Raw genomic sequence first — 13,668 nt, forward strand, 5'->3', positions numbered from 1 at the left:
CACACACACACACACACACACACACACACACACACACACACACACACACACACACACACACACACACACACACACACACACACACACACACACACACACAGCTGTGTCCTCTGTAGCCTTTGGCCGTGTGGCAGCAGCCAGGAGAGTAACGTGACACCTCACTAGCTGAGGTTCAGGGGCGATGGTTTGACACCCAACCCTCCAGGGCCATGTTCCAGGGTCAAAGGGCAAAGGGTCTGCATTTCTCTGGGTGACACCTGAGCCGGGTAACTATGTGCACCCCCATCGCATTAACACGCACGTGCACTCACCATATTACTGTAACACAAAGAGAGAGTGCATGTCAATATGCATGCATCGAGACAAACACACACATGCCCTCGATGACCCTGCAGCCCTCCCTCAGGCACCCGGCCACTGACACCTCTTAACAAAGCCCAGGAATTTATGACGAGGGCTTCACACAACGCTGGCACCAAACAGGTGCAGGAGAAGGGTGTGTGTGTGTGTGTGTGTGTGTGTGTGTGAGTGTGAGAGACAACCTGATCATTATCAAATAGGGCTGGTAGTTGTATCGTCCATCATGAGCCAAATTGTTCCTCTAGCCAACGGCAAGATGTAAATAATACTCGGATAATGGGAAATTTCCTCCAGTGATACAATATTAGGGACCTTGCCTACAACAATGTGTGTTTGTGTGTGAGAGAAAGAGACACACACACTGAGCATACTCTGATAAGCCTTGGAGGGAGACAATAATCTGCTGTCCCTGATTACCCCTGTAAAACCACTTATATTCACTTGAGTGTGTGCGTGTGTGTGCGTACCAGCATGTATGCCAAATGTGTGTGTTAAATGTAAAATCAGAAAAGACCAGGGTGTGCTGACAAACAAGGGGAGTGTAAATAAAGCGGTGAATGGCATACTTGTCCTGTAGTTTCTTCACTCGGTGACCGTGGCCAGGCTCTGTGCTGCTTCCTCTCCTTTTGGCTCTAAATCATTCAGTGCTGGAAGGCCTTTCAGGGGCCGCGGGAGCCCGGCCGTTTCATTACAATGGTTACAAAACCCCTGCTAATATATCCAAGCATGCAGGCCCTCTCACTAGCACAACATGGCCCCCTGCCAAAGTAGCCCTCCCGTAGCCTAGCTCGCCTGTCACTGCAGGCATTCCTGCTCTGCTGTAGCTCAACCGACAGAGTGGCTGCTGATTCTGGGCAACCTGCAGCCACACCGGCCTCGCTGCACTGCCACGATCTGAACAAGGCACTAACAGCTACGTGATGAGTGTTGGCGACTGACTTATCTAACCTCAAAACAAACCACTTTTCAGCACTCAGCATTTCGTGGAGATACAATCTTAATTGAATGGTTTTACGAGTGGAATTCATTGTTGCTGGCACGAAGAGGCAGAGAGACACTATACCTTATAGGCTAAAATAACAGCAGTGCGAAAACAACAATTAATCAAAAATAGTTTTTTGACAAAGGATTAAAGGGTTTCTGTAGTGTTTAATAATGGAGGCACCCCACCGCATCTGAATCAACGATTGTGGTCATTTACCTCGACTGCACTGTTGTTGGTTCCAGACCTTCAAATGTGAGGATTTGCTACTTTTTATCAAAGTGAATTGAACATCTTTTGGTTTTGTCGGTCCAGAAACTGGCAACATGTAGATATCATTTTGGGCTCTCATGGGAAATTGTTGTGGGCATTCTTTTTACTTTTTTTCCTCTGTTTTATTGAAAACAAAAAATTCAAAAGATGAATCAATAATGACAATAGTAAGTTGCAGCCTTATACTGATAGTGGTTGGGGGTTATAAACACCCCAGGAAAACCTCTCATCAAATACACGGTCAAGATCAGATTCTACTAAACTACAGATGCTATAGAGACAGAGCACAATTAAGTCCCGCCCACAACAGAGGGAGGGGGAAAACACTTCATCGCTCTCCATTGACTTCACATTGTGTGAAGGTGCCACCTTGTCACTCTCTTCTGCTAGCAAAGAACAGCAAATGCCTTAAAAGCTGCTGTGTGGTGGGATGCAATACCAACAGGGTTAAGAACCCAGAATTTAGTTTTTATCTGCCGAACCAAAAACAAACAGACAATAAGGCCTGAGGCCTCAGCAGGACGAATGGGGAAACTGTGGGATCCTGACACTCAGTATGCCTAAAACAGTACTACGTGTGCAGCAAGCATTATTTCCAAATGCTAGTTTCAGGCTAACTAGATTTCTGTTAGTTCCGCTAAAGCCTTTTGACAGTATGCAACTTGTGTTACAGTGGAATGTGGATAAATCAGATTATGCAGTATTATGTTTGCAAGTGCCATAGCTAACTACAGTAGCTAATGCATAGCTACCTTTAGCTTGCTAATAGCTAACCTTATAATCTTTACCATTATTTTAGTTATCAACTGCACCCCTGTTATACATAGGGTGCTAAAGTAATTGTTTGGCATGCTTAAATGTGGTGTTCTTAGCTCGCTACAGGCTTTTTGTTAGTGTTTCAGCCTTTGGTTGCATATTGTGGTGCCGATTGTTTCGTGTTTTTCAGAATTTGACGCGTTGTTCGCTTTCTCTATTGTGATCCCCAATGCATACATGACCAATTAAGGAAGGATTATGCATTAGTGTACAGAGATAAAAATCCTTCAGTCATCAAAACAGAGACCAGAACAGTTTTCTCCAGCTGCTCTGGTAGTGAAATGAAGAACAGACCAGAAAGAAAGAGCCATGAGAAAACTACGTGGCCCGAACTTCACATCTAGCGCCAAGCTAAGGAATCTGCTCTGGTTTTGAAGTGCTGCTCTCACAATGTTGCCCCTCCGAGTCGTTCTTCCTCCAGACCCAACCGTGCAAGCGTGCAATCGTCAGCAGAGATTAGATTCCATGTTTGAGCTCAGAGGCTTGAACTCTCATGTAACTTTAGCAGGCCGGGCCAACTCTCAAACGCAGCAGGCAGCGTGACCAAAACAACCCCCAGAAATAGCTCTGATCCCATTCTGAGCGCTGGCCAAGTCAGATTCCCCAAACAGGCGCTACAGAACAAGAGATTGGGAACACACCATGCTCACCACCCCCCAAAGTCCATCAATCATTATTCTCCATACAAATAGAGCATTCAGATGGACAAAAAGTCAGTCAATAGGCAGCACACGAGGAGTCTGGAGTGTATCCGGTGAGGGTAAAAGAACCAGCCAGCCGGACAGAGGAAAGCCATAGTGGCAGAGAGTCATCTACATCTGCACTGCTTCATTAATTCAGCAGGCGCTCCTATTCGTGCTCAATCAACGAAAGGCCTGTCAAATCTTTAGCCCTGCACATAGAGTGGAGTCTGTAAGGACTCGTATCATTTGTGAATAAAAGATGGGACTAAAATAGTGGCGTTCAACACTGTGGCTGCACTCCTTGTGTTCTGTACTTAAAGCTTACATCAAAGGTCATTATTCCCTACGAGGCGTGGGTATATTTCCCAAAATGTGGTGAGGCAACACGTGATGTGGTATCCTAAACATACAGTAGATGCGGTAAAGATATGGCTCACTGTGGCGTAACAATGATGCTTCCACCAGCAAACGCATGTGTTTAGTGAGGTTTAGCTTGGTACAGCATTTCCTAATCTGCTATTTTGGTACACACGCATATATAAAGCTTTAAAATACTGTTGTATCATGATTTTCTTTGGCCTAAAGAAATAGATTTGTCATTATCCACCAGCCACAACCTGGCAAAGCATCTTTGTGAACAATAACCCTCCAACCAGTGCAGATATTTTTGTTTGTATTAAATGTAACAACAAACTTTCCTGTGAGCGAACAGCTCATCAGCTATTTCAGTGAGCTGAAGCTGTAAAGGTCCAATTTATCTGACAAATCAGTAGAAAATATACAAAATGTTGTCCCCTAAAGTGTGGAGATGGGACACTGAATGAAGGGTGGAGTGAGCACCCACAGCAGGCTGTTGTCCTTTTCATTCCCAAAACCATCCTCCAAACCTCCCAACACAGAGTGGAGGAGGAGCGCAACGTCATTCTGCAACCAATACAAACTGAGTTAAGAGCAACCACAACACACACACACACACACACACACACACACACACACACACACACACACACACACACACACACACACACACACACACACACACAGGAGGCTTCTAACTAGAGCAATATTTTACCTTCCTACCTTTTCTTTTGATTTGGCCCACTGCACCCACAACACCCACAAACAAACAACAACCAGTAATGACGGTTTCCTCTTTGATGACACGTAGCCGGGCTTGTTGCTCTTTTTAGTTGCAGCGATGTGTGGGATGGCGTCGCCAAACCCACAGGAATCAATTGCAAAGTCAACAGGCAGCAGAGAGGGAGGCAGTTCCAGAGCGGGAGGGAGAAAAAAAAAAAAAAAAAAAAAAACACTTCTGCTCCCGCTTCTCATTTTCACAGCGACCGCTCGGAGCACCACTAAACCCACACTATCACAGACCTGCTACTCTCATTAAACAGAAGCTTATTGCAGAATGTAAATGAGGGGAAGGTCTTTGAATGGTAGCACGTTGATGGAAAATGAATCACTTTTAAAAGGTAGACAGCTCAGTGAACAATAAAAAAAAAGCCTTTCTTTCCACAGAAGCTCAGAACTAAATTTCTTCTCCATTAAAACAGCTGAGCAAGCAATGCAAGCCTCCAATTATGCCCACTCATCTGCTTACCCGACATAAAAAAAGTCCCTTATGACACCAGCTAATTTCACCTGTACTGCATATTAGGACTGAAACCTATTAAAAGGTGCAGGCAGAAATAGCCTAAATATAATTAGCTCCGTGCGCTTTGATTAGTGCCTTTCCTGTGCCGGAACACCGAGACTAATTCGAGGACTGGTTTAATCCTAATCCTACACGGAGTCTCTCTCAGGACGGAGAGTTTTGCTGAGCCCCACGTGATGTCACAGAGACAGCCAGGAGTTTGATGCCAGTCAATGAGGATCAACGGAATTTAACAAGCCAATCTAACCTGTGTCCTTGTATCGGACAGATTTATTCTGGGAGATAATGCAACACCTCAAGAGGTTAGAAACTTTCCACTCTGTCAGATAAACCGTTTCTTTATATGTATGTGTATATGTATATATATGTCCACATATGTACGGAAAACTGAAGCCTACATTATATTCTTTTATTGATAGGAACAGGTTTCAATGACTGGTTGAATGGTTTCAACTTTTAAAACGGTTGTATTTCACAGGGAAAAAAAAAAGACATTTCTGAGCTCATTTCATGCTCTATTCCTGCAGTAAACTGTGGCTGTGAAGACTAAAAGCTTAAGCATTAGACTTCACCACTCTTTGTGCTCCTACAACTGGAAATGGCTGTTGCGTGCCACAGAAAAGTGTTGTCAAAAGTTGTAATTATAGGCTCAGCTCAAGATGTGCCAATTGGTTCAAACTACCATGTTGCCACATCAGAGAGAACAAAAAGTCGGAAGTTAGAAAAAAACAGGCCGAGCTTATTAAGAGACAGGGAGCCGTGTGCTGGCTGTCATCATTACGCCGTCGCTGTAGACCAGAGTTGTCAACAATCTCCAAGCACACAAGTAAAACAATTAACTTATGTTAATTCTGCTTAAACTCTGCAGGTCTTTAATCTGTATTTTTGTTTAATCCGCATACACAATAACAGCAGCGTTAATGAGCAAGCTTTCAAGGCGAGAGTTCTCTGAAGAACCTTTAAGAACCATCAATTTACGACGCCCTTTGTGTGAGCTGCAGTCACAAGTATGTAAATGGTTATTCTTTCCTCTGAGGAATGCCTGTTGAATTCCTCCTGGCCAATGTCTGTCTGAGTTTAACTAATGAGGAACACTGATATGGAGCGATATGATTAGACAGCCAACGCTCCTGTCTGCTCCTATCAAACAGAGCAGAACAAGAAAAAGAACTCGGAGCTAGGATGGCTACATTTGTATTTTAAACTCAGCAATACTCTATTTTTGGTGCCATACCATCCCAAACTTAACACTTAAATACTTTATATGATTCTAAATAGAGCTGTAGTAAACCAGGAATTACTTGCAGCTAAATAAGTCTGTTGATTGGAAACGATTTCAACAGCTGTAATTTGTGCTCAAGGTGTGGGCAACCACAAAGATCTGAGTGACTGTCTGAGAGACAAAACGAATTGGCCCTCGAGCATTGGCCCAAAGTACTGCGAGGGAAAGACTGAATGAAAAAGTCTACAAAAGCAGGGAGGGAAGGAAAGTAAGAATGAGTGGAGGTGTGCATGTGTCTTTTTTTTTGTGCCATACCTGTAGCTCTGCTGGTGGAAGGCCCCCCCTCCTCCGGTGGTTTGCACGCGAGCATCTGTCTGTGCAGATGTAGTGCCTCTGTGGAATGTACAGCATTCCCCTGACTCCCGTCTCCTGAACCACCACCACCACCGAGGCTTTCCCCGAACGCCTCCGGCCCGACGGTGCCGGTGCCGCTGCCGCTCCCCGGGTTCTTGCCATCATGACCCGCATCCCCTCCCCTGCTGGGCCTCCTCTGGGTCTCTGCACCGGGGGGAACCCGCAGTCGAAAGGAGGGTCGCTGAGACATCTCCAGTTCATCATCCTCAGGGATCGGGTTGTACCAGATCTCTCCTTCATCGTCCGCGTCATTCTCCTCGGCTGGGTCCACGCTCCGAGGGTGAGGAGACACCTTGGCCTGACCGATGCTGATCTAAACCAAGACAGCAGTTTCCTGTTAAACTTTTGTTGTTATATTTAAAAAGGGAACCGTGGGTTGTTTATGTCATTTTGAGGAAAAGACATGATGTCACCTGAACTGAAACATTCAGCAACCACTGTCCCAAGTCACTTTTCTTTCTTTACAAGATTTAGATGAGAAGATCGACACCACTCTCATGTCTGTATGCTAAATATCAACCGACACATGATGCCCCGCAACACAAAGAAAGCAAATATGCATATTTCCCAAATCTCTTGCTAACAGAGAGACCGTTGAAGCTGACCTGAGGCAGGTGCAGGCGGGCTGGCCGTGATGAAGCTCCCCCCGAGTGTCTCAGGTGGTCTGGAGAGGGACTGGGAGGAGGTGGCGGCTGATGGCAGCCCTCCTCCTCAGCTCCCAGCATTCCCTGCAGCTCGTCCTTGGTGCAGGGATTCTTCGCGAGGGAGCTCTGCTGCAGCCAGTTGCGCTTCTTAGAGACAGTGATGGTGGTGAGCGGTGGCCGCCATGACGAAGACTCACTGGCCCTGCCCACCTCACGGCCATTAGCACAGGGGGTTTGGACATTCTCAATGAAAGCTGAGGGCGTGATGGAAAGAGAAAGAGTGAGAGTTACAACTTCTTGGCATAAAATAAAACGCAGCTAATCATCTTCATGATCATGATTTAAGTCATTATTGAAGTGGAGTTAACGGCTGAATCGGACGTTTATTGTCAGACTATTCATGTTCTGTCAAGTTGAAGAAAACATCTGCATCAAGAAACCACAGGTGTGGAAACGCTTAAAAATGTGATTAAGTTTTATAGGTTTCCTCTCTCATCCCTTCTCTCATTCCTGTCGCTGCCTTTTAAAGTCAGTCAGTCAGAACAAAAAGAGCCACATCTTTGTTTTGTCTCATGTTTTATCACTTTTGGATGGACTATTGTGATTTTGTTTTTATGACCAAAGGCAAACTTTCAATCACACCACCACAGTCCCCTTGGAGCACCTCCCCCCCTTCCCTCCCCAGTGATTTCCCAATCGAGGAGTCTCAGTTTCGGGAATATGTGGGCTTTGAATTCAAAAGAGATCACAGAGAGATAGAGGGATTGAACGCACACATAGCTTCCATCACAGCAACTTGGGAAAGTGTGAGAAACTGCCGACATTACAGCTGTGAAAATAGAGCAGAGAGGGGAGGGTGTGTGTGTGTGTGTGTGTGTGTGTGTGTGTGTAAGGGGGCGAAGTACAGCCAGTGTAGTGAAAAAAGTATGTGTAGTTAATGTGGTCCCTTAATGTCCAAAAGAGGGCATGAAAAGAGCTGCATAGCTCTGAGTGTGTTTATGTTTTATTGGATGTTTTTTTTTTTCCCCAATCAGAAAGTAAGAATCGTTTTTTTCATTAGAAATCAGAAACCACCTTTGCAAACTATCTGGCTTGTTTGTATTTTCACAAGGTTGGATGAGAAGATAAGAAAAAAAAAAACCTCTGAGCGTATGTGTGTGTGTGTGTGTGTGTGTGTGTGTGTGTGTGTGACGGGCAGAGCGAGGTGCTGAGGGCAGGGTCCTGCTCTGACATGTACAGCAGTGCTCAAGTAAAAGACTGTTTTGATCCTCAGCGGCTCCCAGACGAGCCCCTCCACATGCTATAATGACAACTTCTCCTTTCCTCAAGGAAATGCATTTTCATGCGCGCCAAGCTACAGCCACCAAATTACAGACTTGGGGAATATTTTCACTTTACAAAATCGAAATCTAACAGAGGGCCTCCTGTATGTGCATGAGTAGCTTGTGCTGCTAAAAAAAAGAAAAAAAAAAAAAAAGAAAAAGTGAATGAGTCAGAAAACAACTACGATGTGTTTGTATTATTAATCCAGAGCAGTCCAATGGAAGAGAACTGAAGTACATAAAAACGTCACATGGTTTCAAAGTACATAACTCCTACTCAGTCGATTGAAACCAAGGTTTTTTCTTTTTTTTTTTTTTGCTTGGTTGCTTTTATTGACGAAGCCCTGAAAGCAGCAGGGAGAGAGCAGAGGGCTCCACTGGGATTTACTTGTCTCTGGAAGTCAACCCGTCTCTGAACTCTGCAAGGCAATTTTATAAAGCAACTCGCAATAATCACCGCCATCTCCAATTCCCTCAAAATCAGGTCAGTGAGGAGAGCTCCTCTCAAAACAAAAACAAGCCTTGAATATTTTTTCTCGACTTTTTTTCCCCACTTGAGAAATAAAAAAACGTGGGATGAAATTGCTTCTGGGATGCCATGCCTCTGTGTTCCAGCTGATTATATAACACTGAGTAAATAAAACACATTTCAGTTGTAAGAAGAGAGGCCACTTTTAAAAGCATTCCACAATCACCACAGTGAGAAAGAAAAACAAAACAGCTTGAACGACAAGAACGCAACCCATCACCGACCCTCCGCCATCAGTTTCATTTGAATTCAAACAGACCTCAACACTTCCTGGATATAAAGCACATCTCTAAGCACTTCTTAATTTCTGCTTACTTTAATTTAAGGACGTTTTCCAGCCAGCGGTGTGTTTGCATTCGCCTGGATCATGATGCGTTCGAGGGCCTGCAGCTCAGTAGCTAAAACATGTGCCGAACTGCGGAGTGAAGGGGAAACATGCAGTATGTTTTTCTGCCGCTATACTGAGTCCCAAGAGTTAATGTGTAGGCCCAAGCTGGCAAACTGTAATAATCTGTTATGGTGGTTTGTTTTCATCGGTTCTGGCCTGGACTTCCTTGTAACCCTTTAAACACTGTCTGCAAGCTTAGATTTGAATCGACATGAAACCTACAGAAAAGTAGCCTGCATTACAATAGTACTTTGATATTTTTGTACACTAGCCTTGGGGTCTTAGAAGGCTTTTAAGAGCAAGACCGATCCAAAACTACAGGCTCTTTAGCCTAAAATCAAGTTTCTTCTCTCCAGATGAACGACATCAAATGAAGGTTAACTGCTATTACAAATACACTGGATTTAAGTCATTTAAAAGCACAGACACAAAAGAAAAATTAAAATTCAAGAGGTAGAAGCTAAGTTTGTTTTATGCCCTTACCAAAAATGAACTATCATAAACTTGTGGATGGGGAAGAATTAATAAGTTGTAGGAAAAAGGTAGAGAAGAACATTTTGGGAGAAAGATTTTTAAAAACCAAGACGGATCCAAAAACTGCAGACTCTCCTGCGAACGCTCGATCTGGTAACGCAAGACTGAAGAGAGGCGAGATGGTTATGCATGGAGTTGTTGTCAGCATGCCATCGTCTTTCAGGGGTCTTTCATAACGGGAAGAGGAAGCGTGTTCGGACACGAGCAGCATTCCAGACCACAGCTCCAGATTTACAGCCTCGCCGCCGTCTCCTTCCACTGTCGCACTGCTTGACGGGAGTTACACCTTCACCAGAGCAACGACAGGACACTCGTTTTGACTTAATGAGTGAGACTTTTAGCCATTTTCACTGGTGTCACATGTCAAACCATCACAAGTCATGTCCGGCTCCTCTCAACTTCTCACATCAAGTATGTCAGCATTTCCCCTTTAAATGCTTTTGATACGAAAAGCTATCTATGATTGATTAATCATTAATCAGACAAAAAACGATAATGGAATCTCTGAGTCTGCTTTTCTTTTAAATAATATTTTATGTGCAATAATATACAGTTAGCAAGGGGAGCTGTTTTTACAAGATAAGCTAAAGAAGTTCATTGAAATACTAAACTAAAAAGACATTTTATTCGACACTTTGAGGCAAAACGCAAAGAACTAACTAGGAGAATTTAAGAGAGTTTCACACCTTTAACAAAGAAATTCCATAAGTACACTTTTGGATGGGGAACAATGAGGAAATGGTGTTCGTATCAGCTACAAGAATTAGCTGATAAATCCATTAGCCGATCGATTAATAGTTTATTTTTTAAGTGAAATGTCTTAAGGTTTGGGTTTGGTTTTCTTCGTCTTATTTTTTGTCGATTGTAAACTAAAAACGTTGGAGTTTTGCACCCAACGAGCCATTTAAAGACCTCATCCCGGGCTTTAGGAAATCTTCACAATATTTTGGCATTTTAAAGAACAAACAACTAATAGATTAATTGAGAAAGTAACCTGCAGATTAACTGAGAATGAAAATGATCAGCTGACTCTATAAAGTTAAACTTTCATTTATGCCAATTAGTATGTTACCACATATGACAAGACAGCTTTCCAAGGAAGTAAAAGAAAGAAAACAGCTCCTTCTCCCTCTGGTTGTTGATTTGGCAGGAGAGGCCGATGACCATCACAAGATCCTAAACTGAACCCCGATCGACACAAAGCAAAGAAAAAGAGAAGAGAAATTTCCATAACGGAGCAAACACCGCCTGGCTCTCTGTGCAGCGATGGCATGAAGACGATGTGTTCAGGGCACACACACACCCCTGACCTGAAGGTAGCAGATGGCCAGAGCACATAATACAAGGGTGCACGTCCGTGTGAGAACATAAAGAGAAAAAGAGAAGGAGAGGTGGCCGGGGAGGAGTGGTATGGGTTTGTCTGAGGTGCCGAAAGGAATGCAAACACATAAAGAAAAAAGCGTATTTCCTGGTTGTGCTGGTATGGACCCGTGCCACATGAGCCTGACAGTAAACCCAATTATATTCATGTCTTAATCTTCTGAATCTTTCTCTGCTCTAAGACAAAACATAGATCCACTTTCCCATAGGCTTTTCCTTTATTTCCTGAATTCCATCTCTTTTGATAAGTGCAAAGCACACACCAGCTAGTTTTCTCCTTCATAGACAACACTTTGTTGTGAGTTTCAGGCTCCCCCCCCTTCAGAGGGAATCTTTCGCTGTGTGCCATGCATTCCTGTTGACGCTCATTCATATGGTAATGAGGATCCTCAGTGTCGATTTTTCGTTTTACACCCATGCAGGGCTGAGATCGTCCAGGGTTGCATCACATGTCAACACTTGCATCCCGCTGAGGCGTCCTGGCAGCACAGCCTGCGAACGCTTATTGCCACTTCCTACTCAAAGCGTTGGCGTGAAACCCAAATTCTTTTCAATGTTGCAGCTCTTTCAGTTACTCTTCTGTCTCGTCTCATTGTTTCTGTAAAAAAAACAAAAAAAAAAATGATAAAAAGTGTTTAAGAAGGGGAACTGGACAAAGGCACACGGACTAACAGTGTGACCCAATTAGGTCCAAAACACTGTTAATTGCAAGACAAGTCCTTAAAAGGCTCTTCAACAAAGCGTTGTGCACAAGCTCCAGATAAAATGTTGCCACCTATTAAATACAATCCAGTGCGTTTCAAGGATAATCAATCATTTAAAGTCTCTAGTTTGCCCCACACTCTTTGCAGACACCATCATGTGACCTTTTCATCTAATAAACCATCCTAGTATGAAACCTGGTGCCTCAAATGTCTCATTTATCACCTGATGTGTCTTTAGGGCTACCATTCTACATAAATCTGTCAGAGCACCAGACAAAACCAATTTATGTAAAAAAAAAAAAACTGACAACTCTGAAGCTCAGTAACAAAGTTTCTGGCACAACGCAGAAAACCAAATGCCACATCGTTCTGACATGACTTGACAGCAGGAGGATCACATTACACCTGAACTTTCGACTCATTATAGCTTTGAATCTACTAAGCAAGCAAGGATTAATGTAATCAAAATGTTGAGCGATACCGCACTGTGTGCCTAATCTTTGCTTCATATTCATATTTACTCGCTGTGATTTTGACACTTGAGACCTTTCTCGTGTCTGTAGGGGTAATATGAGGCGACAACCAGAGGCCGGTTAGCTTAGCTTAGCACAAAGACGACTCTAAACAGTGGGAAACAGCTAGCATAGGACTGTCCAAAGAAACAAAATCAAACTACCAGCACTCGCTGATTAACATCTCATTAGTTTAACTTATGGCTGCTGCCAATAGTTTATATCTAACTCTATGACATTATGGGAGATAAGCTTATTTGGTTTCTGGTAAACTATTCCTTTAAAAGCTGTTGTGGGGGAGTTACAAAAAAGGCTTTTCACTCTTTTTCTGTATCTGCCTCCCAGGAGAGGATCTCACACTCCTCTGTTTGTGGTGTCTATGGCTCAGTCTCAACGTCGGCTTTGACTGACACACCACTCCTGAGTTCAGGTCTGGCCAAAACATGAAGCCTGGATACTGCCTGCCTGCCGGGCAAGCCAAACCCCTGCCACAGCACAGCACAGCACAGCACAACACAACACAACTATAAATCCTCCAACTGCAACTACAAACATGCATGTACACACCGGAGATGTGCATATGCATGCTCATGTGCACAATATCCCTCACCCACCCACACATACACATAAAAAGTGACACACACTCACAGCTGTGGGTGATAATAGACTTTTTTCTTTGCACACAGTAATTAAAGAACAAGTCAGAACAGAAATAAATTAGCTGCAGTCTAATTAAGCTAATATTGTTGTCCTATGACTTCATAGTGAAGTTTCATTTCCAAGTAGCAGGTCTATTTTTAGAAAGCCAGAATTATATAAATATTTGCATTCGTTCAGAATAAAGCCATAAACTCAATGAAGAGTTTCAAGCCAAGATAAGCAATTCACTGGAGCCTTTGAGAGCTTTGGCATTTCTTTTTTTTTTCTTCTTTTTAAATGGCTCTTTGTGAGGTGCTGAGAGCCCCACAGTGGCAAGATAAGCCCAGAGCTGACCTTAATAAATGCTTAATCGCCCTTCATTTTGTTCATTCATGGCAAGGAATTAAGTGACACAACGCAAACAAGTTAAACAACGGGAATGGCATCCTAAATATGCAATCCAGAGTCTCTTTAAAATGCAAGTTACCAGGGAGCTGTCCAGTGCAAACGACTGGGGAGGAAGGCAACATGACAGCCCAACCCCCCCCTACACACACACACACACACACACACACACACACACACACACACACACACACACACACA

At 43.6% G+C, this 13,668-nt stretch overlaps 1 protein-coding gene across 2 annotated transcripts in view; it reads right to left on the reverse strand.

The window, feature by feature from the left end:
• syde2 (synapse defective 1, Rho GTPase, homolog 2 (C. elegans)) overlaps nucleotides 1-13,668 on the reverse strand; it is a 41,535-nt gene that overhangs the window by 24,094 nt on the left and 3,773 nt on the right. For both annotated transcript variants that reach the window (XM_031859485.1, XM_031859483.1), the window contains exons 2-3: nucleotides 7,016-7,308; nucleotides 6,312-6,723 (exon numbers count right to left, since the gene is read on the reverse strand). In XM_031859485.1, the coding sequence (XP_031715345.1) occupies nucleotides 6,312-6,723; nucleotides 7,016-7,308 (705 nt within the window). The remainder of the gene's footprint in view (nucleotides 1-6,311; nucleotides 6,724-7,015; nucleotides 7,309-13,668) is intronic.

The sequence above is a fragment of the Anarrhichthys ocellatus genome, unplaced genomic scaffold (assembly GCF_004355925.1).
Source record: "Anarrhichthys ocellatus isolate YVR2014 unplaced genomic scaffold, GSC_Weel_1.0 scaffold22, whole genome shotgun sequence".
Lineage (NCBI taxonomy): Eukaryota > Metazoa > Chordata > Actinopteri > Perciformes > Anarhichadidae > Anarrhichthys > Anarrhichthys ocellatus.